This window comes from Protopterus annectens, chromosome 11.part0 (assembly GCF_019279795.1).
Source record: "Protopterus annectens isolate FY-2018-M chromosome 11.part0, PAN1.0, whole genome shotgun sequence".
Classification (NCBI taxonomy): Eukaryota; Metazoa; Chordata; order Ceratodontiformes; family Protopteridae; genus Protopterus; species Protopterus annectens.
The window spans coordinates 1,059,025,885-1,059,049,282 of NC_056745.1; the positions used below are offsets into that span (position 1 = coordinate 1,059,025,885).

Genomic DNA, 23,398 nt, shown 5'->3' on the forward strand with positions numbered 1-23,398 from the left:
TGTTACTAGTTCTATTTCACAGTAGAACAAGAGGAGTACCTTATATTATTATTTCTGTTTCATAGTAGAGCAAGATGAGTACTTACATTATTGGTTCTGTTTGATAATAGAACAAAGGGAGTACTTATGTTATTGGTTCTGTTTCATTGTAGAACAAGAGGAGTACCTTATGTTATCAGTTCTGTTTCATATAGTAGAACAAGAGGAATATCTTATGTTATTCAGTTTCTTAGTAGAACAAGAGGAGTATCATGTTATTAACTCTGTTTCATAATAGAAATAAAGGACTAACTTATGTTGGTTCTGTTTCATAGTTGAACAAGAGCAGCACTGTGTTAATTAGTTCTGTTTCATAGTAGAACAAGAGGAATACCTGGTTATTCAGTTTCAAAGCAGAACAAGAAGAGTATCTTTTGTTACTGGCTTTTTGGCAAAGTAGAACCAGATGAGCACTTATGTTATTAGTTCTGTTTCTTAGTGGAACAAGAAGAATACCTTATGTTATTCAATTTTGTAGTAGAACAAGAGAATTGTCTTTTGTTACTGTCTTTGGGGCAGCATAGAACAAGAAGAGTGTTTATGTTATTAGCTCTCTGTCAGAGTAGAATGAGAGGAGTACTTGTGTTATTAGTCCTATTTCATAGAAGAGCAGTACATTATATTATTGTTTCTGTTTCATAGTGGAACAAGAGGAGTACATACATTATTAGCTCTGTTTCATAATAGAACAATTGTAGTACTTATGTTATTGGTTTTGTTTCATAGTAGACCAAGAGGAGTACTTATGTTATTTGTTCTGCTATAGTAGAACAAAAGGAGTATCTTGTGTTATTAGTTCAGTTTCATAGTAGAGCAAGAGGAATATTTGTGTTATTGGTTCTATTTCATAGTAGAACAAGAAGAGAACTTACGCTATTGGCTCTCTGGCAGAGTAATTTTTTTTGCTAGGCAGCTCTGCCATCTGCATTGGCTAGAATGTATAAAGCAGACCAATAAATGCAGTAAATTCAGCAGCACAGAAAATGCCACTCCTCGCTCATACTACTTGTGTGGCAGAAGTAAGATAACATCCAGTAATGTAACTGCATTCCTTGATCTGTAATCCTCACAAGGACAGATATATTTCAACAAAATTATTTGTTGCTTCACTCCATAAAAATTGTGTCTGAGATTATGTAATACAACTAGTAAATTCCCTACACCCAGCAAACCTGAACAGTTGTGCAGTAGTAAGTGGCATCCCATTCTTTGCACTCAAATCCTAGTGCATTAAATGTTGGGAATTCTATCCCATGTTCTCTCTCCAGAGATCCATATTCATTTGTGCATTCCCACATTTAGCCATTCAGACCCCTCCATACTTTCATCCACTGCAGTGAAATAAACAGCCCCATGTATGACATCCATTCATACTAACACAATGTTAACTTTTCATACAGAATATCCCCCACCATGTGTCTCATTATTTGATGTTAAGTTATAGGATTTACCTCAACAGATATACTGCGAATGTTTAGTATCAGATATGTCTATTTTTTAATTATTTCCTGGTAGAGTGAAAGGTGTAGCTAGGGTAGGGCAAAAGGGGCAACTGCCTCGGGTTTGAGGTGCTAGATGTCAGGATCAAGACACATCAATTAATCGGTAGTGCTGTGCTGGCATTTCTGAATGAATGCCGAGATCGCATTTTGTGGTCATGAATGTATAGTATATATATATATAGGTATAGCAAGTGGTTTACTACTGTTTTTAAAAGCTGAGATATGCCTTTAGCCCTGAAGTAAGAGTGTTGTGGGTCTCCAGACTGGGGAACATACTTGGTGAAACAAACCTTTATTCTGCTCCTTAACTTAGAGTAAAATCAGAAAGAATGGATGTAACATGGACTGTCAAATTGGAAAAATGGCCCTTTTTTTTCTTGCCTCTCAACTTAAAATTGAAGGGTGCCAGATCAAAGAATGGCATGGGGAGCTAAATGAGCTAGCTACAGTTTTGGCAGTGTAACAGTGCCTATAACAAAAGAAATACCAAGCTTTCCTCATCATAGAAAATTTAATTATTTATTTATTTAACTTGGTAAACCTATTGACCATTTTTCTACCTTCTCAAGGGCAACCCTGTAAAACTGTCTATTTAATTCACTGACTGTAGAGTCACACGGTGTGAATTTGGTATCTAAGGAAGACAAATGAAGTACTACAGGAGAACGCTTACAATTGTCTCATAACCTTAACTGAACAACCAGTTATCCCTAACATGATGAGAAGTCTGTCAAGTATGCGAGCTGTATGCTTCTCACCTATTACAAAGCATATTAATCATATGAAATGTTTTTATGCATTAAAAAAACAGGTGCATTAAATGATGTATATTTTAATGCCTAACTGTACAACCTGCATGAAAAGTTTTCTTTTCATACAGATAACAGCTGTGTTAAGCCAGCTGCCACCTTCCTGAATCATTGACAGCATTTGATACAGTGAGAATATATAAACCCTATCCATTAATGAGCTACAGCACTGAAGACATTTGTATCAGACTGTGATTTTTTGCATATTCCAAATATTGTCTCAGCATTGCAAGCAGACTTCTTCAAATATATGTAAGGCATGAAGTTTGTTCTGCCTTGCATAAGGGTTTTATGAATTCCAGCCCTAATTTTTATTCCTTAAGCTGTCATTCACACGTTATGCTGCTTTGTTTAAATCACCCATTTTTATTTATTTATTTTTTTTTTTATTTGTAATTTTCATGTTATTCCACTAAATCAGCTTGAAGCTCTGTTGGTTAGTATAGAAGGATAATGACCGGCATATGACCCAGACAACCCACATTTATTTATTGGCTTGAAAAGCACAACTGGCTCACCCAGCATCTTATGACAGTACCACAAACCAGTACCCTGCCCTCTCAGCTCTTCAAGTGAAAAACAGCAACAAAAAAAAAATTCCTTCTACTTGCACATCAACCAGGCAGCCAGATGCTCAACACACCCCTCCTGCCCCAGACATTCATATCACTGTTTCTGTGCTCTGTCCCTCCTTTCCCACATTTTATTAAAAAAAAATAGCATTTTAGCACTCAGATTTGACAGCAAATACAATACTGGCTTCAATCCAGATCAGCAGATCACACCCCCTCAACACTTTCCACTTGGGGTAGTTGCTCTACATACCCTGTCCTAGCTACACTAATGATTAGCTTGGGCAGTTTTTGGAGATGATATGGACAAGAAGAGGAATGACTTAGATTAGCTGACTCATACTGACTAGTGGAGGGACTAGGGTTAGGCATGTTCTCTCAAAGCACACTCTCTGTGGTAGAATCCTAATTGCATTCCAAGGATCACAAAGAGATGCTCATCTCCAACATGCAGTAGGATCAACTGATCACACAACAAATGGAAGCACGGGTCTGCTTTGCAAAATCCTATTGCATATCACCCCCTTTGGATACCCTTAAGCATGCGCATTGGTTTAGGGCTTAAAATGAAAACCTCACTCCCTAATATGTGGAAAATGGCTTCTGCCCTGATCCACTCAGCCATCACCAAGGGAATGGGAAATCCAATATGGGAACTTGATGCTCCACACCTATGGTTACCCCCTCGTTGGTCAGGTCAGACCATAAGCAAATCACCCTTAACATCCACATCCCACCCCCACCCCCCAGTAAGGAAACCTCCATAAAAAAATTCTCCAAAGCCAACTTCATGCTACTCAAGTCAGACGTTACAAACTTCATGACACCGATGCAGACGGGAACTGAAAGTTTGACTGCTGAGTCCTACACTAAGGCACTGTACGAGCACATACACTCATGCATGAATCGTGTCATCCCAAATAGAACCAAGATGTTCTCCTCCAAAAAAAAGGAAGCCATTCTGGTGGTCCCCTGTCATAAACCAAACTTTACAACAAAGGGAAGAAACCGTTGCAGAAAAGAGGAAAATCCCAGGATGCAAAAAACTCCCTTACCAGCCTCAGTAAGATGCTGGGATCCCTCATAAAATCCTCCAAAGCTAGTTATGAAAATAAAATTGCCAAAGATTCCAAGACAACCACAAGGCATTCTATAACTATGTCAAGAATCTAAATGGCAATGCTCAGATCTGCTCTGAGCTACAACAGAATGGCATTAAATATACTGATCCCAAGGATATTCCCAATATCCTGGCAGTTCGATTCTGTACCAACTTCACCCCATCTAACCCCTAAATGACCCATTTCAATACCGGAAAATTGCCAAATTCCATTAATAACGGCCACACAGGTAAAAAACACACTCTCCAAAGCTAAGAATACAGCATCCATGGGACCAGATGACATCCCGGGCTGTGTACTACATGAACTACAAAATGAATCATACCCTCACCTCAGGCTTTGTGCCCACTGAGTGGCACAGAGCTACAGTTGTCCCACTCCGCAAGGGGGAATCCACCTTGGATCCCGGGAACTACCGCCCTATCAGTCTGATGAGCCTGATCCGCAAGGCCATGGAACGTATTAACATGGAACTTGTAAACAAAGACATTGGTAACCTTAAAACTCTGGACCCCACCCAGTTTGGGTTTGTGAAGGGCCGATCTTGTCTCCTGAACCTGATTGACTTATTCAAATCAGTCTCCAGAGCCATGAATAAGGGTAAGGCAGTCCACACAGTCTATTTGGACCTCATCCAAGGCCTTTGACAACATCCCATACTCTGGAATCATAGATAAACTTACTAAGTTGGGCATTAATCCCTATGTCACTCGATGGGTTGCCATCTGGCTTACTGACAAAACTCACACTGTATAAGTAGCTGACTCCAAATCCAGCTCCAGACAAGTGACAAGTGGAGTACCTCAGGGTTCAGTCCTGGGACCTCTCTTGTTTAGCATCTACTTCTCTGAAGTACAGGCCAACTCTAAGGGACTCTGGCTAACAAAGTTCACAGACGACTGCAAACTGGGAGCCATTATTGAATCCCCAAATGATGTGGATACTCTACAAAAGGGCCTTACAGAAACAGCTGCTTGATGCCAGAGCCATGGGCTTAAGCTCAATGCCAAGAAATGTGTAGTTATCCCCTTTGGGAAAAAAACATGTACCTGTGAATTACCACATAGGTGGCAGTACACTAAACACTGAAAGTGTGATAAGAGACTTAGGAACACAGGTGGACAGTGGTTTCACCTTCAATAACCACATCCCCACAACAGTCAGGAAATCCTTCTATGTGGCACATCTCATCACTAAGGGATTTTCATCCAGAAAAAAGGAGATCATTGTCCCACTGTACTCATCCCTCATTAGACCCATTATAGAATACAATGCCCCATTTGGTATGTACCTCTCAAGACATCTGCAACAACTGGAAAGGCCACAGAAATACCTCACTAAAAGAATCACAGGCCTAAAGCAGATGCCCTATGCTTACCACCTTAAAAAACTCCAGCTATTCTCTGTCGCATATCGTCTACTCTGAGGCAATCTCTGCTTAACTTACAAGGCCATGTCAAACCCAGAGCTGTTGGACATGCTAAGCTTAAAGAAATCTCAATCCCTAAGAGCCACATGCTCCAGGGATCTAAATCTTGTCATCACAATAAACAAAACATGCTGGAGGGATAGGCTTCTGACCCAGAGACTCCCCAGACACTGGAATAGACTGCCCATACATGTCAAGCAGAGCATCTCTTTGGCTCTCTTCAAAAGGAACCTTGATGATTGGATGGGAGAAAGGAAATTCAGCCCGGGGATCATGTCAGTCGCCCTGCTAGACAGGGGTCCAGGGAAGTAAATAGTGTGGGAAGAAATAGCCAGGGAATTGTTATGGCTAGGCTTGTATAGGCCCTAGGGCCAATAGCCTAGTACCAATCTATGAACCTATGAATGGGCCATAATGTTCTAGTCCTAGGGAATGACTGGATCTACTCAGTGACTGAAAGTAATTTTTTATGGGGACTATGGGCTAAAAAAGCAAAATGGGGCTTACCAAGTCTATTGCTAATTCTATTAACTACAGCAAATGCATATAAAAACAACTACATAAAATGATGCTGTGCATTTTAATACTTGACTATTACTAGTATTTGCTTTATTTAATGAGTGATATCAAAAGTTAGAGCAGCTTAGGAAGTATGGGATTTATTTTGCTATCCTGCTTTCCATCATACAAAATTGTAATGAAAACATAGTGTGTGATATCTCATCAGCCACTACCTCTGACATACTTAAATTTGTTTTATCAGTATATGACATCATCTCATTAAGATATATATATATATATATATATATATATATATATATATATATATATATATATATATACAGCTCAAATGACCTGACGTAAAATATTGATTGTGTTTGTAGGATAATGTCCGAACCAGTAAATGGAGATAACCACATGACCACAAACAAATAAGCAAAACATGTATAGGGTGCACTCAATGTCCACAGAATAAACTTACATTCAAGATAAACAGGTAACACCCATAAAATAAGATGTGCAGTTTTAATGGGAAAGTTATGTGCTTTTGTCCTTCATTGTCTCCAGAAGATCATCAGAACTCATTTTAAAAAGCTAACCAGCCACTTATGTGCATTAAATAAAAAAAAATAAAAAAAATCACATGATCAATATGAAATGAGCATGAAAAATACAAAAAATACAAGAAGTACATTTGTTTAAAACAAATGCATAAAACAAGTAGATTGCACATTCAAACATTTAAAAAATGAAATCAATACTACCATTAATTCAATTCATTTTTCACATACAATTATAATTTAGCTGCCTGTAACTTCATGACACTAGTTCAAGAAATAACATCATTCATGCCAAGGTAAATGCTGACATTCAACTTAATTTGCCATAGCAATTCCCTCTACTCAAGATTTAATTCCCAGGATCCACCCCTGAGACTAACTGTTACCTTTTCCAATACAAAAAAAAAGAAAAGAAAACTGCTTTTGTCCTTATATTTTGCCTCGTGTTTGTATAATGCGTTATTGGTGTTAAAATTCTTAATATCATTATAATGCTCATAGATTCTCCTTCTCAATATACGTTCTGTCTTACCCATATAATGTGCATGACAAAAATCACAGAATGCTAACTAAACTACTCCGGCGCTATTACAATCAGTGTATATTAACCTTAAATTCAAAATTAATAGATTTTAAATTCATATTATGCCCCTCATATATGTATTTACGTTGAAGGCATGCACCACATTCTTTCATACCTTTATTATATTTGATTGAAAAACTCTTGTATTCCCTACCTCTAATTTTTCTTTTAAATTTAATTGTCATTTATAAATAAATCTTGATTTGTCTCCTGAAATGTTTTTACAAACATCATCGTATTAAATACATTTCCAATTATTCATTAATACTTGCTTGATTTGGTTACTCCCTATACCATACTTGATGGCCATAGTGAGCTCATAATTGTCAAACCCATGTCTCTCCTTATCATTAATAGGTCTCATGTTAATGTCACTTTGGTTGGAAGGACCAGTTTCTAGTAATGGAAGAAATAGTTGGTCCTTCCTTTTTTGCAAAACCTAATATTTAATTTCATCAATCATAGCAACTGGGTAACCCCTCTCCAAAAACATATTCTAAAGAGGAACAGGTTGCCATCAGATGTTGATGTAGTGGCCTGCACCATCTGGCCTTTGTCCAGCCTCTTCTTTTGAAACATCAGGTGATGACTACTAAAATGTAAAAAATTATTTACGAAGGTAGGTTTTCTATAAAATTTTGAACAAAACTTGTGCATTGCAAAATCCATTGCAATAGTAACATCTAAATAGTTGATATATGCAAATGAATAAGTGGATGCAAATTCCAGAAAGTCAGTAGTAGTGTTTAAAAAACTTGCAAATTCATGGAACTGCACTGTATTACCCCTAAATATGTCATCTAAAAACCTTAGGAAAACTACAATATGATCCATAAAATTAGATTTGAAAATAACATTTTGCTCCCAATGACATAATACAAAATTTTGGGTCTACTTTATGTGCTTGAAACATAAAAAACCTGAATCCAAATAGCGCGACACATAAAGAATGAACCGGGAATACATTGAATGTACTAAAGCGCAAAATTTAAAACCTCGAACCATCATAGTCGGCCAACCCACCATCCATAGCACACTATGTACTGAAACACAATAAAAAAAACACATACATACACTAACCAAAACCCTACTTCTAACACTAAATTAAAGCAACAAAAGCCTACTGCTAACCCTACACTAAACCCCACATGCACAACTATCTATGCACTATCCTTAACCCCTCCCTAACCCTAAGGTCCGTAACTACTGCACACTTCCCCTACAGAGCTATGCCCAAACAAACTAAATATTCCACACACATACACTTAACAAAACCCTACACTAAACCCTACATACATTACCTACACAAAACCTTACATACACTACCTACCTATTCAATTACCTTAACCCCTCTCTAACTCTAAGGTACGTAACTATCACACAATTACCTTACAGAGCTATACCGCAGATGGGCCAACTATGAGAATTCAATATTTCCACTTTCGCGGTTTCATTCGTTCGACATATTCGCGGTTCACTCTTTATGTGTCGTGCTATTTGGATTCAGGTTTTTAGGCTTTCGAGCGCATAAAGTAGACCCTAAAATTTTCATATAGGGGGCAAAAGCTGCTCCCATGGCAACACCTTTTGCTTGTCTAAATATTCGCCCTCAAAGTAAGTGTAATTGTTATGAAATATAATTTCCATAACATCACCTAATATGATAGTTTTCTTACTGGAAAGGAAATCAATGCCATAACAAGCTTCCCTGAACCACTTGAGGTCTATTTCATGTGGGATGCAAGAAAAGAGATCTACAATATCAACAGTTGCTAATAAGATGTTCCTGTCATAATACTCATGTTTAATGTTTCTTAAATATCCCAAGAATATCCCATCAATATAAAAAGCAAGAGGGTGTGTTTTAGAGTCTGTGGCTGCTACAGTTGGGTGCATGGGAGGGTTTAATACATCTTTATGTATTTTCAGAAAGCCAAAGATTGTAGGGGTCACTGGATAGTAAACCTTTAAAAATTTAAACAACTTGTAATCAATATTATTTTGTTCAAATAAATCTTGTATGGAAACATTAGTCTTATGCTATGCCCTCTTCACTTCATTGATAGATACTCTGATGTACTGAGATGTCTTGTTTAAAATATCAAAGATTTGCCAGTATAGTCAATTGCATTCATAAGAACAATGCCACCATCTATGTCAGGTTTCATAGAGCTAAATTCTCTATTACTGGCTATTTTTTTTTAATGCTTCCAGTTTGACTTTAGCTAAGTTGTACCATGTATTGGAATGTGCATTATATAAATTTCTGACATCTCTCACACAAAACCTTTCAAAAACTTGTAGGTTGGGGTACAGCAGTTGATTAAAAGTACTTTTATTTCAGCAAAACACCCTATGTGTTCTACTCATACCATCTGAATCATGAAACAACAATCTAAAATTAAGTTTTTGAATGTATAGCTTTAAATCAACCAACACTTCACTTATCTCAGTCCTAGTTAATTACCTCCTCTCACAACTATTACTAATGGTTATAATCTATGAGAAGTGAGAAATAAACTGAGTCTGCCATAGTTCCCATGCTTAGTGATTAGAAGAGGCTCTCTTTGCTTTTGAACGTCACCCAGATTTCCCATGCTGCTTGATACAAAAGCACCTCTTGCTTTTGATTCGTGTCCCTTTATGTTGTTACCCTAAAAATCATTTTTAATTCTAGTGAGCCTGTCTTCCAGTCTTCCTAATAGCATCCAAATTCAAAACAATCCAGTTGTCTAATTTTTCCCCTTGCTCATATCCAAAATGTATACAAAGTTATTAGAACAGCTTAAAAGGACACATGCAGTTCTTCATCTGGCTGTTAAATATGAGCTGATTCAGTTATCTGCCTGCTTATAAATTAAATTAGATAAAGTTATATAATTTATATGTTAACAAACTACACAGAAATGTTTGAACCATTTTACAGATAAACTTGGTCCAGTATTCTGCCACTGTTTGTGGATGACTTTGGGGAATGGATCTTGAAAGGGAGAATGAGGTTACCAATGCTGTGGCACAGTTACTTCTGCCAGGTCAACAATGCATTGTTCATCTAAAATAATCTCTTATTACTGGTGTAAAAATTCAGTTAACATATGAAGATAGCTAATCATGAAGTCATGGATGTTATGGAAGTAAAGGAACTAGTTTCAGTAAGTGTGTACTAATGTCAATGTCATCAGTAAATCTACTTTGCTCCTGAGCTATGAGAAGGAGGTGTTAACAACCTATCCCTCTGATCCAGTGGTCCAGGTTTTGATTCCCACCACCTCAGTTGCCTGACAGTGTTACTCTGAACAAACCACTTAATAAGATGGCACTTCTGGGCTGAATCTAAAAATAGGTCCATGGAGATCAGAGCTCTACTGTGGTCAACAAATACAAATAAAATACAAATGAATAAAAGATGAATAAATTAACAAAATCAAGAGCAGTTCTAGAATTTTTGTAATAAAGATATACCAGAAGTGATGGCATCCAGTAGGGTTATTATTTTATACTTAAATGTAACTACAGCATATCACTGAAGCATTGCACAGAACCTTTGCATTTGTAATGTTGTATTAGCATGATTAATGCAGTGGAAGGAAAACCTTTACTAAAATGCTGTTCTATTTTCCTTGCAGACTGAATATTTTTCAGTTAATATTGGAATCCAAAAAGGTAACAATCCAGGAGTGCACTCAAGCTTGGCCAACGTCAGTGTCATACTGAAAACTGTAAGTACAAATTTAAATGTAACATTCTTTGCAAGGTCACTTATGTTCTTGTTGTATATTTAACACAGTGTTTCTTTTTTAATGAAATGTAAAATAAACTAAGCAAACATTCGTAAAATATATTGTTTAGCACAGAAATGGCATATAAAAATGAAATGTTTACTATTCTCCTATAGGAACAGCCTATGATATATCAGCACCAGTATCTGCTTACTGAAAGTAGCACATCTTTTAAAAGCTGTGAAAACCAACAAAAATATTTGTATCTATTACATAGCTGCAAAAGTTGCATTAATAAGTTACGTTTATACTTCATTTAATTACAAATTTTTAATTTTCTGTCAACCATGGATTACCTACTGTTGTATTGTTTAAAATGAATGATTTCTAGCAAATATATTGCATTCTCATGAAAAATGGCATCTTTTGTATTTCCTGAAAAAAATGTGCTACAGAAGTTGCTTTGTGGAGCAAAGACAAATGACATTCTTATTATAGGGTACTAAAGACATAATATGAGTCTTGACATTTTTGCTTGTCATATCAGAAATGAGCAAGACATATGCTGATTCTTTAATTCATAGCCAGAAGACTTGTAGTTATTAAGGGGCGTGATAAGAAAATGATTTACAAGGCTTTAACAAGAGACTTGCCATTATTTTAACCAAGACATGTTGTTACATTTCTCAGCAACTATTCAGTGCTGGGAACACAGAAGAGAGTAGTTTTGGTTTCTGAGATTGCTCATAAAAGGTATCTGATTGTTTTGTTTCTGAGGCATAAATTGTCATAGCGTGACACTGTCCTTTAACTATAGCTTTTGTGTTTTGTAGCCTAATCCTCAAATCTGGACTATACAAAGTGATGGCACCGTTTTAAAGGATGGGAGTGAAATTCCATTGCCCTACAATGGAGGTAAGGCATATTACTTATTAAACAGCATGTTTTTTTTTTTTTTTGTCTGATGATTAAAATGTAATCTTCTGTGTCTGAATGTGTTGAAATTAACAAAGAATTGATGAACATGTTCATATATTATCCTTTCCAGACATAATTATGTGCCAGCAGTCTTCGATGTTTGTGAAAACTGAGATTTCCTTTGGAATAGGAATGAACATGTTGATTCAGACTTCTCCAGACATGCAAGCATACTTCACAGCACCTCAAGAAGCACAAGGAACAATAACTGGTAATGTTTCTGAATGTTTATGCATCCTTGTATAGGCAACACTTTATTGCTTAAAACACAAATGTGCCTGCAACATCTTAATATATATAAAGGAGCAACATATTTTTATTTTATAGCATATTTAATGGTTCAGTGTTTTGGATGATAGCATAAAGAATTCTCTTTGTAATGAAGTTATTGGTGTTGAAGGGTGACAGAGACATACAGGGGCTGGTATATAGTACAGAGCTGTTCAGAAATGCAGTATGAGCTGCTTAGAAAAAACAAGTTGTGCTGTTCTGCAATAATGTAATTTGTAGTTATTCATATACTGCTTGGTGCTGTAATGAATTATTTTACATTTTTAAGAGTCAATTACACTGGATAGCTTAAATAACTGCTTGGTCATGTTCTATCTCTGCATGTTCAATCATGTAGCTGAAATATGTGTTGAGAGGGTTAAGGTTATAGCATATATGGGGAGGCTATCCCTATCTGCTGGATACATACACATGCATGCACATTCTAGGGTTTACAAATATTACAGTAGGAATACTTTAGTAAATGAATACTAGGCTGGTAATCAGCTTTACAAAGAGGAAAGGCTTAGGCAAATACTTGGGTGCAAGAAGCATTTATCATTCCTATTCTCCTTAGGCCATTCTGAGAAACATGAAAGTCTATAATGAATGTTCACTTTTAAGAATTATTGTAATAGGGTGGCTTCAGTGAATGACTACTAGGTTGATGATTAGTTTATTAAAGAAGCCAATTTGTTCCCCATCACTTGTATGAGGGTCATCTAGGAGGGGACATCATTCAGACATCATTCAGACACCTTCAGAGCTGGTTTGAAGGTTTTTCTGCTTCAGCCCTGCCATTCTCCATGACTAGTCAGCTAGTGGATATGAAAAGGGATGTGCAACAGGCTGCCCACCAGGTCATCTCTCACATCAACAGCAGACAGTACCAGCAACCAGTCCTGCCTCTTGGCATCAAACACAAGAAATGGGGTCCCATCTTCATGAATTTTAAGTCCATAATCAACATACGCATCTCAAATCTGTGGCCAAAGACTTGAGGAAGTGGGAAGTTTGATAGAGAGCCTCTCATGGTGCTCATGCAAACTATTGCTTAAAGGAAAAGGAGGAAACTCTAGCTACCTTGAGGTGTTATTTGGGAGTCAGGGTGGAGGGCCACTGGCTGTATGAAGGTTGACTTTACAGGATTAAGTGCAGCAAAAGGGTTGCAAATGGACTGAAAATGAAAATGCATAACTTGTTCTACCTGATTTATTACTACCTTTTGTATCACTCTGCCCCTAAGTAGAAGGGATATGGACGTTAATGAATCTTTGGGCCAGAACATGGCATCAGTTGGAAGTTAATGATTTTTGCTAGTTGCTAGTGTTCTCTTATATTGTAATTATGCTGTAATCTTTTTCTGCATCATAACAGTCTGTTTAGGTAACTTTGATGAAAACATCAAATCTGGCAGAACTTATGAACAGAGTATGAATCTGATGCAGTCTTTTTATAAGTGGGTGAAAGAGCTAAATACATTTACTCTTTGTTAACTTTGTAGTTTTCTTCAACATTTTTATCTTACTTAGTTTCTATATCTTCCTGTTGAATGGCTGTTTAGTTACCTAATGTTACTCACTGGAGTATGGTGATTCTGTACATGAATGTGCAGTGAATGTACATAGCCATGTATACACACACACATACACATATACATACACACACACACACACACACACACACACACACACACACACACACACACACACACACACACACACACACACACACCTGGAAACATCAGAAATCTGGACGAGGCCCATGAAAAATAGGTATAAATCTGTATGCTGATTAACATCACATTTGCATACATAATTATGTAACCCCACCCACTCCAATGGAATTGTGGGATACCAACTTTCAAACGCAAACTGAAGAACAGAAACCCATAATATGGCACCAGAGTCCCTCTGCAGCCATTCCAATGTCCCATTACCTGTCTATTTCACCCAATTTACCATACACACTAATGTGTGTGTATACTGCTTTACTTCTACAATGATTATTTGGGTTTTATTTTTGCATTTTATAGCACAATGCACAAACACTAATAGACATCTGCTAAACAAAGCTGCTAAACAAAGCAATACTTCCTCATAATGAAGATAGACTTGGCATTAAAACTTCTTTGTCCTTGAAACTCACATTCATTGAAACCACACTGAAACCCACACCACACCCAAAGAAAATACATCTGGCCAGTGGTGGATAAAGATTACTTTTGGGCTATTTTCAAATCATTGGCCCCTTGCACACAAAACAAGAAACATACATGTGTTCTTTGATACACCTTCCTGACTTTATTAAATTATATTCATTGTATAATACAGCTAGTGGTGGCTGGTGAGTTCAAATAGAAGGGGGGCTGCAGGAGACAGCTGAATGGGTGGGATCAATGGGAAGGGGTGTGGTCAACTAGAAAAGGGAGGAGCTATGCTCAAAACCAGAAAACCTGGAACTTTAATTAAATACGCTGCCCTGGGTGCCAAACCACCATTATGAGAGTGCAATCAAGATAATGTGAAGTGTAGAAGAATATTTCAATGCATTAGCTGCATGACAGCTTACTTAATATCTAGAGGGAAACAAAAAGACTGTGAGGCATGAAAAAATAAATTACTTTTTAAATACATTACTGGAATGCCAGTCAAAATCAAGTACAAGAAAACCAAGCAACACTCAACTCAAACCACTTCTCCTTGTACTCCAGTTCCAATTATAATTTATATTCAGCTTTATTAAAGTACCAGGTAACATGCTGAAAGTAGCAAGCTCTGTGATACTCCCACTTGTAAAAATGTTTTTTATCCAAAAAAGACCTGCTGCCTGACAACTATCTACTTGTTTCATGGGGAAAACATGATCAAAGTAAAAAATGAAAAGCAAGCAACAAACAAGATCAAGATACATTGCTTAAAGGATTACTGAACAGGTAATGGACCACACACGTTCAACTGGCATTCTGTTTGGTTTACAGGTAAAGCCTGCAAAGATGACTGCAGGTCTCCAACAAATGTAATGAGCTTCTTAAAATAATAATGTAATCCTGTTCTTTATTACAAATACTGTCATATGTATTTCAATACCCAAGGTTTATACATTATCTAGTTAAGCAAGTATTCTCTGCATGGCAACAGAAAGGCTTTCAATGTTGGAAATTCTTTAACATTATGCTTATTAAAGCTTACTTGTATCTTACAATCTCAGACAAGCTTACCTGATGGTCATTAAAGCATTGATACTTAAACACAGAGCAACAGGCACTTTCTGAGTAATAATAAGCATAAATCAACAGTATAAAAATATGACAAAGCTGAACATTCTGTAAAAACTATGGCAGAATAAAAGTAGTACTTGTGTCTACCCTGGATGGGGGGATATTCTGCACATTTACACTGCATAACTGCTCCTTGCCTTGCATGGACACATCCACAGTCACTATATGGGGGAGTGGGGTGCAACAAGTATGTCACAATTTGAAATGTCTCTGGCTGACTGTGATGGCCCTGACATATTTGTCATACCGCTTAACCTCAGAGCAAGCATATTCTAGCACATAAATTTCTAATTAGTGATCATAAGAAAAATGTAAACAATACAAAAATATGGGAACAAATCTTTAACATTGTATTAGCTTAAAGTTCCAATCCACTATTCTCTGGGAAAAACTGAATAACTGTTGAATTTTATTGAGATAAGTCTTATATGGTTACTAGTTCTTTTTTCTTCATTATTTTTATTTTTTTTTTTTTAGAAGTGTATAGGTATGTATAATGATTCTATGTAAATGTTGGAAGCATTCATGTACATATTGTAAGTAGTTGGTAGTACTGTATTAGTTGTTTGGAAAAAATAAAATAAAGAATTATTATTGAAAAGAAATTTGGACAAAGCCATACACAGAAGTGGGACAAGGCCGAAAAATAAGGACGATTTTAAATATTGCTCTTACAAACTTATAAAGGTAATAGAGTAGTAGGTCTTGCATTAGTATGGATTTCTGAAGGGTATGAAATCTGAAACACAAATGTCTGTCATTACTTTCTATTTTATGAAATTTTATGAAAAATGGACCAAAATGTGATGCAAAAAACCTGTCAAAGAAGGGACACTTTTTAATATTACAGCTGACAAAATAAAATAATCTGCATGCATTTCTGAAATAAAAGTAATCTATAACTCTGATTATTACAGTTATTTCTTAATTGTAAACCCTCCATGTTTTAAAATTGCCATTTCAAAATCGGGGACAGTTCAAAGGTTTGTTTATGCCTAATTCTTTAAAGCAATTTATTTGCACATACCTCTCAACTTGTAAATGCAGGAATTGTTGTATAAACTGAGACAGTTGATAGATTAACAGATCTTGCTTTAGAATGCATTTTTCTGAAGGTTATGAAGTCTGAAACTCAGTGTGTCCTTATTTAGTGTCACATTTAATGATGAACAAACCAAAATGTATTCATTCTGTGAAAATCTGAATGAACCATTACTTGGCTATTTCATCCCATTTACCATAAACACTAATGTGAATACACTTTGTTTGAAAGTTTAATGACAGATAAAATTCAAATCATAGGGCATTTTAAATTTGTTTTGAACATTTTTATCAGTAAACAATAAAAGTCTACTCAAACTTCTACAGTCCGTCATCTAAATAATTCCACATTAAAGAAATAGTGTCTGTTACCCTTGAGCAATAAATTGCCTAAGTATCAGTAAATATGCACAATCTAATGGATGGCAAACTGATGACACTCAGCTGTATCTCTGAACTTACACAGTCCCTAAACATATTCATTGAGTTCAGATATCACCATAGCGTGTGTGTGTGTGTATGCATATTTTGCCTCATATTTGTTCTGTTCCTCATAAAATCTGTGGTTTTTATATGCTTGTTTCTCAACACAGCCAGTTGTGCAGTGGTGCAGTGGTGCTTTTATATTTTGTTTAATTTTCTTATTTTACAGCTGAGAGGGCTGCAGTCCTGCAGTCCAATAGCACGGGCCACCCCTGAATACAGCACACTTGTTAGACAGAGCACATTTTAAATGTATTGTTTGAACAGTTTTCCAGTAGGCAATGAAACAAAATGCATGAACCAATAATGACAAAACTGCCCAATTCAGAACATATCCATCATAAAAGTCTAATTTCACTGCTGCATTATATATATATATATATATATATATATATATATATATATATATATATATATATATATATAGAATGACAGTAGTGTAAGCCACAGCCATCTTGCACAGCTTCTCGCACTTTTTGACTTTCAGTTGTTTTATTTGGGGGGGGGGGGCAAACATTCTGAAAAATTGCTAGAATAAAATGTTGTGTTACTGTGATACATTTCACTGCCAAGTCTTGAACCCAGGAGGACCCTGTACACTACAAGTAGAGAAACATACCACTATGCCAAATTAACAGTTTCCTAAAAGATAGGATAGGAAGACTGAAACTTAAATGGCTATCATTTACTGAATTCAGTTCTCACTTCTCAATATAGCTCGGAAACTCTTAGCACAAAAAACCTGGACAAAGCCAATAACGGGGGAATATAGCCCCAAAATAGCGACAAATTTCAAATACTGATCTTGTAAAGTTAGAAAATTGCTAGAATAGAAAGTTTTGTTTTACCGTTTATATACTAAAGAATATGAAGTCTGAAATTCAATTGCCTGTCATTATTTAGTGAATTAAGTCCTTTAATGATTTGGCACAAAAATCCTGAAAACCACAGATTTTATGAGGAACAGATAAAAAATATGAATAAATTCACAAGTGTTGGTGGCTAGGGACTTTAATGTAGAACGGACAACACTGTTTGCTCACACTTCATTCACCCTGAATAATGTAGAATGGACAACACTGTTTGCTCACACTTTGTTCACCCTGAATAATGTAGAACGGGCAACACTGTTTGCTCACACTTCGTTCACCCTGGACAGAATCCATTTGAATAGTGTAGAACAGACAACACTGTTTGCTCATGCACACACTTGTTCACCCTGGACAGAATCCATTTGAATAATGTTGAACGTACAACACTGTTTGATCTCAGAATAACGGCAACACTGTTTGCGGCAGAATCCTTTTGAATAGAATGGACAACACTGTTTGCTCGCTGAATAAGTAAAAAACAGCAGCTAGATTTCACAAATAAAAAATGTTTCCTACTCGCTAAAGAAAAAAAAAATCTGCAGAAAATATTCAAAATTATACCCAGCATTTCAGGACCTTTCGTTTATTATGACTCTGGAATAAATATTTTCTGTGTTCTGAACAATTTTGCCTTGAGCATGCTCATAAATAGATCTAAGAAATAAAAGCGCCATGCTGACAAGAAAGCATTCTAGTATTTAGGCTGCCAGAGGCTGCAAAAATAGGGGGCATCCAAAATAGGATAAATCACCCTTCTTGATGCAATGGCAGTTCACAGAATGCTACAATTTTTATTTGCTTATGCATATATTTATTATGATATTTTTATTTCATGTGCAGTAAGAGAGTAGATCTTACATTACATATCTAACTAATTTCCACTTCCTAGTTCAGCAAAGCCTACAAACCACCAATCCATTAGAAAAAATATTTCAGATTGCTGTTTAACAGGTGTATGTGTGTTTATGTAACAAAGGCCATACCTGTGTATAAATTGTCACAGTGTTTCAAGTAGAGTTAGAAGAGTTGTCACCTGTCTAAGTGTAAACACATGTAAGAATTTTAGATACAGTTAACAAAAGACAGACAGCTCTGAATGACAGAAATCAGTCCTGAAAGCTCAAGGAAGTGTGAAATTGAATCTGAGGTGTCAGTGTCATTCCTCTATTGTTAAGGTGATATCGTAGTAATTCATCTTGAGCTGTGTTCTTGTCACTCTGGCTTTATATCAACAATTTTAACATGATCTGTGTATGTGTGTGTGTGTGTGTGTGTGTGTGTGTGTGTGTGTGTGTGTGTGTGTGTGTGTGTGTGTGTGTGTGTGTGTGTGTGTGTGTGTGTGTGTGTGTGTGTGTGTGTGTGTGTGTGTGTCTGTGCACCCATATGTGTGCATGTCTTTGCCTGTGTATCTGTACATGCATTTGTGCTGAATGGTTAAAAAGGAATGGATAAGTGCATGTGCAGAACTTAATCTACGAAGTTGTTACATAGCGTGGCTGGTAAAATGCCTTAGCAGCCTCAGATGGATTACAGCGTTAGGTGACAAAAACAGTTCTGCATGGTAGTACACCCTTTCTCAAGTAGCTCTGAGTATGTATGACAACAGCAATAAAGCTCTGTGAACGAAGTACTCTAGGCAGCAAGTCTGTGTTTTTTTCCAGATAATAGCTGCTTTGCATTAAACATAACTGTAATATTAAATACTTGGGGTATTGTTTTCTTTGGGCCACATTAAAATGCATCTTGCAATATTATCTTTTGAGAAAAAAGATGACAAATTTTTGTTAAGTATATCCTGGTAGGTCACTGAAGATTAAAACACATTGTGCCTGCCTGGCATGCAACATAAGAAGCAAATGGCTACTGCAGCAAGACACATTTAATGAAATCAAACTGAAAGCTGATCTCAACAATAAAATTGTCCAGCAAAGCAAAGGGCATTTTAAATCGCTCAAATAGCTTACATATTTGAACCGGTGTGGTTCTTTCACCCTGGACTTCCCGCTTCCCACCAGGGGGAAAAAATAAAAAATAAAAACACTAGTAAAAAGTCGGAAATGAAGGGGTGCCACTTGGGAATCATGGCACCCCATTATTTGGACCCCAAAACTTGGTAAGAAATGAGTAATTCAGTACAGTTGGGAGGTATGACACACACATATACATACACACATGTGCACACATGCTTACAGGCATACATGCACAGGCTTCCTTAGTCATATCCCTACACAGACTCCCACATACACCTACACAGTCACACATATATGGACCCAGTCTTATCGATTATCCCACCACAACATTTACACCTATACAGACATAGCATATCATATGCCTTAGCATGTATATACACATGTGCATGCACACACACACACACACACACACACACACACACACACACACACACACACACACACACACACACACACACACACACACACACACACACACACACGCATGTGTGCATATACTCATCATGCTCAGAACTATTCACTTAGGTTAGCAATATGAGCAGGATGAAATGGAGTACAGTGGAGCTGTTCTACTCCATGCTGCCATGCAATACTGTGTTTCATTTTGCTTAGATTTTCTCCAGCAGGCCAATACCTTCAATGTATCTACAACTGCATTGCAGTATCCATGTTTTTCTCAGACCTTGCATAATATGGACAAGTGGAGGTTGACGTACTATACAAGTCCAGGGCCAGGTAACTATTTTATGAATTTTAGGGGCTTCTTTTCATAGGCTGCACCCAGATACTACTTCTTTTGCATGTGGCTATGAATTACTAAACAGTAATTGCAATGATCAGTTGTGATCCATAGCACTGTGGAGCAACAGAACTTTCTGAACTGCAACCCCTTGTATGCTCTGAATACCATTTGTATGGGTTTGTGTAGTACTCAGTTCCATGGAACATAAAGAAGACTGCTGTACGCAGTAAGGACTGCAGAAAAGCAGCTTTGTTTCCATGGTGTGCAGAATTGTGGTTTAGAGACCCATAAATATATATAACATTATGTAGAAGGTCATAGACTGCTGTCATTGTTGTAACTGTGTAAGGTTAGTTCATAGAAATTCTTCCACTACCTTCCTGCATTTCTTTGGTAACGTTTTTATCCTCATAATCTTGTTAGTTTATGTTGGATTTCAGTTTTAGTCTCCAAGATGCTCTGGCTCTAATGCCTTCAGTCAGCATTCAAGATGCCAATCAGGGATCTCTTTTCATATTTACGCTATATTGCATTTATTTTCTAAAGTCTAATGCAGCTATGAATCTATGCCTGGGGCTGAGTGATTATTACTTTTATTGATAGATAGCACAACAAATTTATAAGCATAAAATGCAACTGACAAGGTCTGTATAGAATGAATGAATGAATAAAGGCCTCTGTAATCCAGAGACCTATCAGAGACTACTGTAATTGTTTTCTAAGGATGCCCATTCCTTATATGAGCAACCTATTAAATGTGGTAATGCAGTTAGCTGTACAGACTGTAGATATATTGGCTAAGGTTAGATATACAACTGTAGGCAGATCTAGAAAGTCATTTGTGTGAAGACATATTTGAAGCTTTTAAAGATATATTTTGAAATAGATACCAGAGATCAATAAAATAATGCATTGCATTACATTCAAAACATTATAATGAGAATGATATATGTCAGTATTTAAACAATATAGTTGATGACTGGCTCTCAGTTATCACTAAGTAAATAAAAGTACATATGTACTTTCTTATAATAATGTGTACAGAAGCTGCATGCATACCATATATGCAATGCATGAAGCTACTTGTAAAATCTACGATATCACCTTAACAATAGAGGAATGACGCTGACACCTCAGATTCAATTTCACACTTCCTTGAGCTTTCAGGACTGATTTCTGTTATTCAGAGCTATCTGTCTTTTGTTAACTGCATCTAAAATTCTTACATGTGTTTACACTTGAACGGGTGACAACTCTTCTAACTCTACTTGAAACACTGTGACAATCCTATCTCTAATCAACCTGAAGGTGTATTTGTAGTCCACCACACTTTACTTTAAATATCATTATGGAACAATATCTTCACCTTAGTCTCAAGTGGTTTAACAGAAACCTGTTGTCACAATTTGCACTGTATATGTCCTCAATGCTGCTGACACACTCTGGGGCCTAGATGTCTATAGCTCAGTCTTTAACAGGCTCAGTTCTGCCACATTTTGCAGTTACTATAACCTTTTTTTCTTCATTTGAATACATTATACAGTTTATTATAAAAAAAAAATCTGCACATGCCTTTGATCTAAGTTCATATTTTTTTGGCCTACTTATGACCGTTTGTAAGAACATTCTTTTATCTTCATTATTTTCCTGGTCACTGTGGTAATACTTATTTATAATACCGTATATTAGGAATTCCTTAGAGTATTTTAGCTCACTTACTATCACTAGAACAAGTGTAGATACCTCTGTAGTGCCATAAAATGGAATAAAATATACTTTATATGTTCATAGGTTCATATTCAGTACATAGGTTTACATTCAGTCATCATTTATTATTGCATTCAGTCATTATTTTTTATTACATTCAGTCATCATTTATTATTCCTTTATATTTGTGGAACACCTCACAGTCTAGTCATTTTTAAAGAATGATGGCTAGAATGTAATACTGTGTTCAGCTGACAAGCTCAGAGAACTTCTTATAATATGCACAAATAGATTGTGCTGATGGCAGGCTGTATCTCCTTTTTAACTATGACTGAACTTCTTCATCACATCCAATAGGAATAATATAGTAAACATGTTTTAGGGTGACTGCCTAAGGAACAAATAATGGCAGTCATTTGCATTTTTACCCTCAGCCAAATTAATGTAATTTATTTTCCTGAGCTATCTTAACTGCATACTTACATTGCAATTGTCCTGTGACCCAAGAATGTTTTTCAAATGAGATCATAGTTTTAGGAAAATTAATAAACAATAGAAGTAACAAAAAGGGGGAAGCTTCATTTGTGTAGATAATCCAGGAGTTTTGTATGTATACAATAAAATTAACTTGACATAGAGGACAACTAATAAACTGAAATACTAGGACAGATAGATATGAACATAAATGTAGACACAGACACATATGCAAACTCTAAAGCACTAACACATGTGCGTGCACACACACACACATACACACACACACAAACACACACACACACACACACACACACACACACACACACACACACACACACACACACACACAAATACATGCACTCATGCGCATGTACTGCAACTATGAAATAACAGGAAACTTTAAGTAATGGTGCTTAACTACTGTGATATACAAAATATACAAAGCATATGCATATGGCTTTGGTCTTAGATTGTGGAGCAATGAATGAGTAACAGCATAGGTGAGATGTGATGACCTTCATGCCATTTGAGGAAACTTCAAATCAAAGCACACAGATGATCTTCTAGTGGATTCGCTATTACTATTCATAGCAGGAAAGGTAAATTAACAGAATTAACACACAACGATATATATTTTACTCCATGTAGAAATCTAATGGTGTTATTAGTGCTACAAAGAAAAGAAGCCATAATTATGTATACATTCAGTATATGGAAACAGAATACCAGATGGCAAGATACTG

General features: G+C 36.4%; 1 protein-coding gene across 1 annotated transcript in view; it reads left to right on the top strand.

Annotated features, from left to right (window-relative positions):
• LOC122815693 (mucin-19-like) overlaps positions 1 to 23,398 on the top strand; it is a gene marked incomplete in the record, with an annotated part of 520,597 nt that overhangs the window by 141,012 nt on the left and 356,187 nt on the right. The window contains 3 exon segments of the mRNA XM_044088393.1: positions 10,743 to 10,835; positions 11,669 to 11,750; positions 11,884 to 12,024. Of these exon segments, the coding sequence (XP_043944328.1) occupies positions 10,743 to 10,835; positions 11,669 to 11,750; positions 11,884 to 12,024 (316 nt within the window).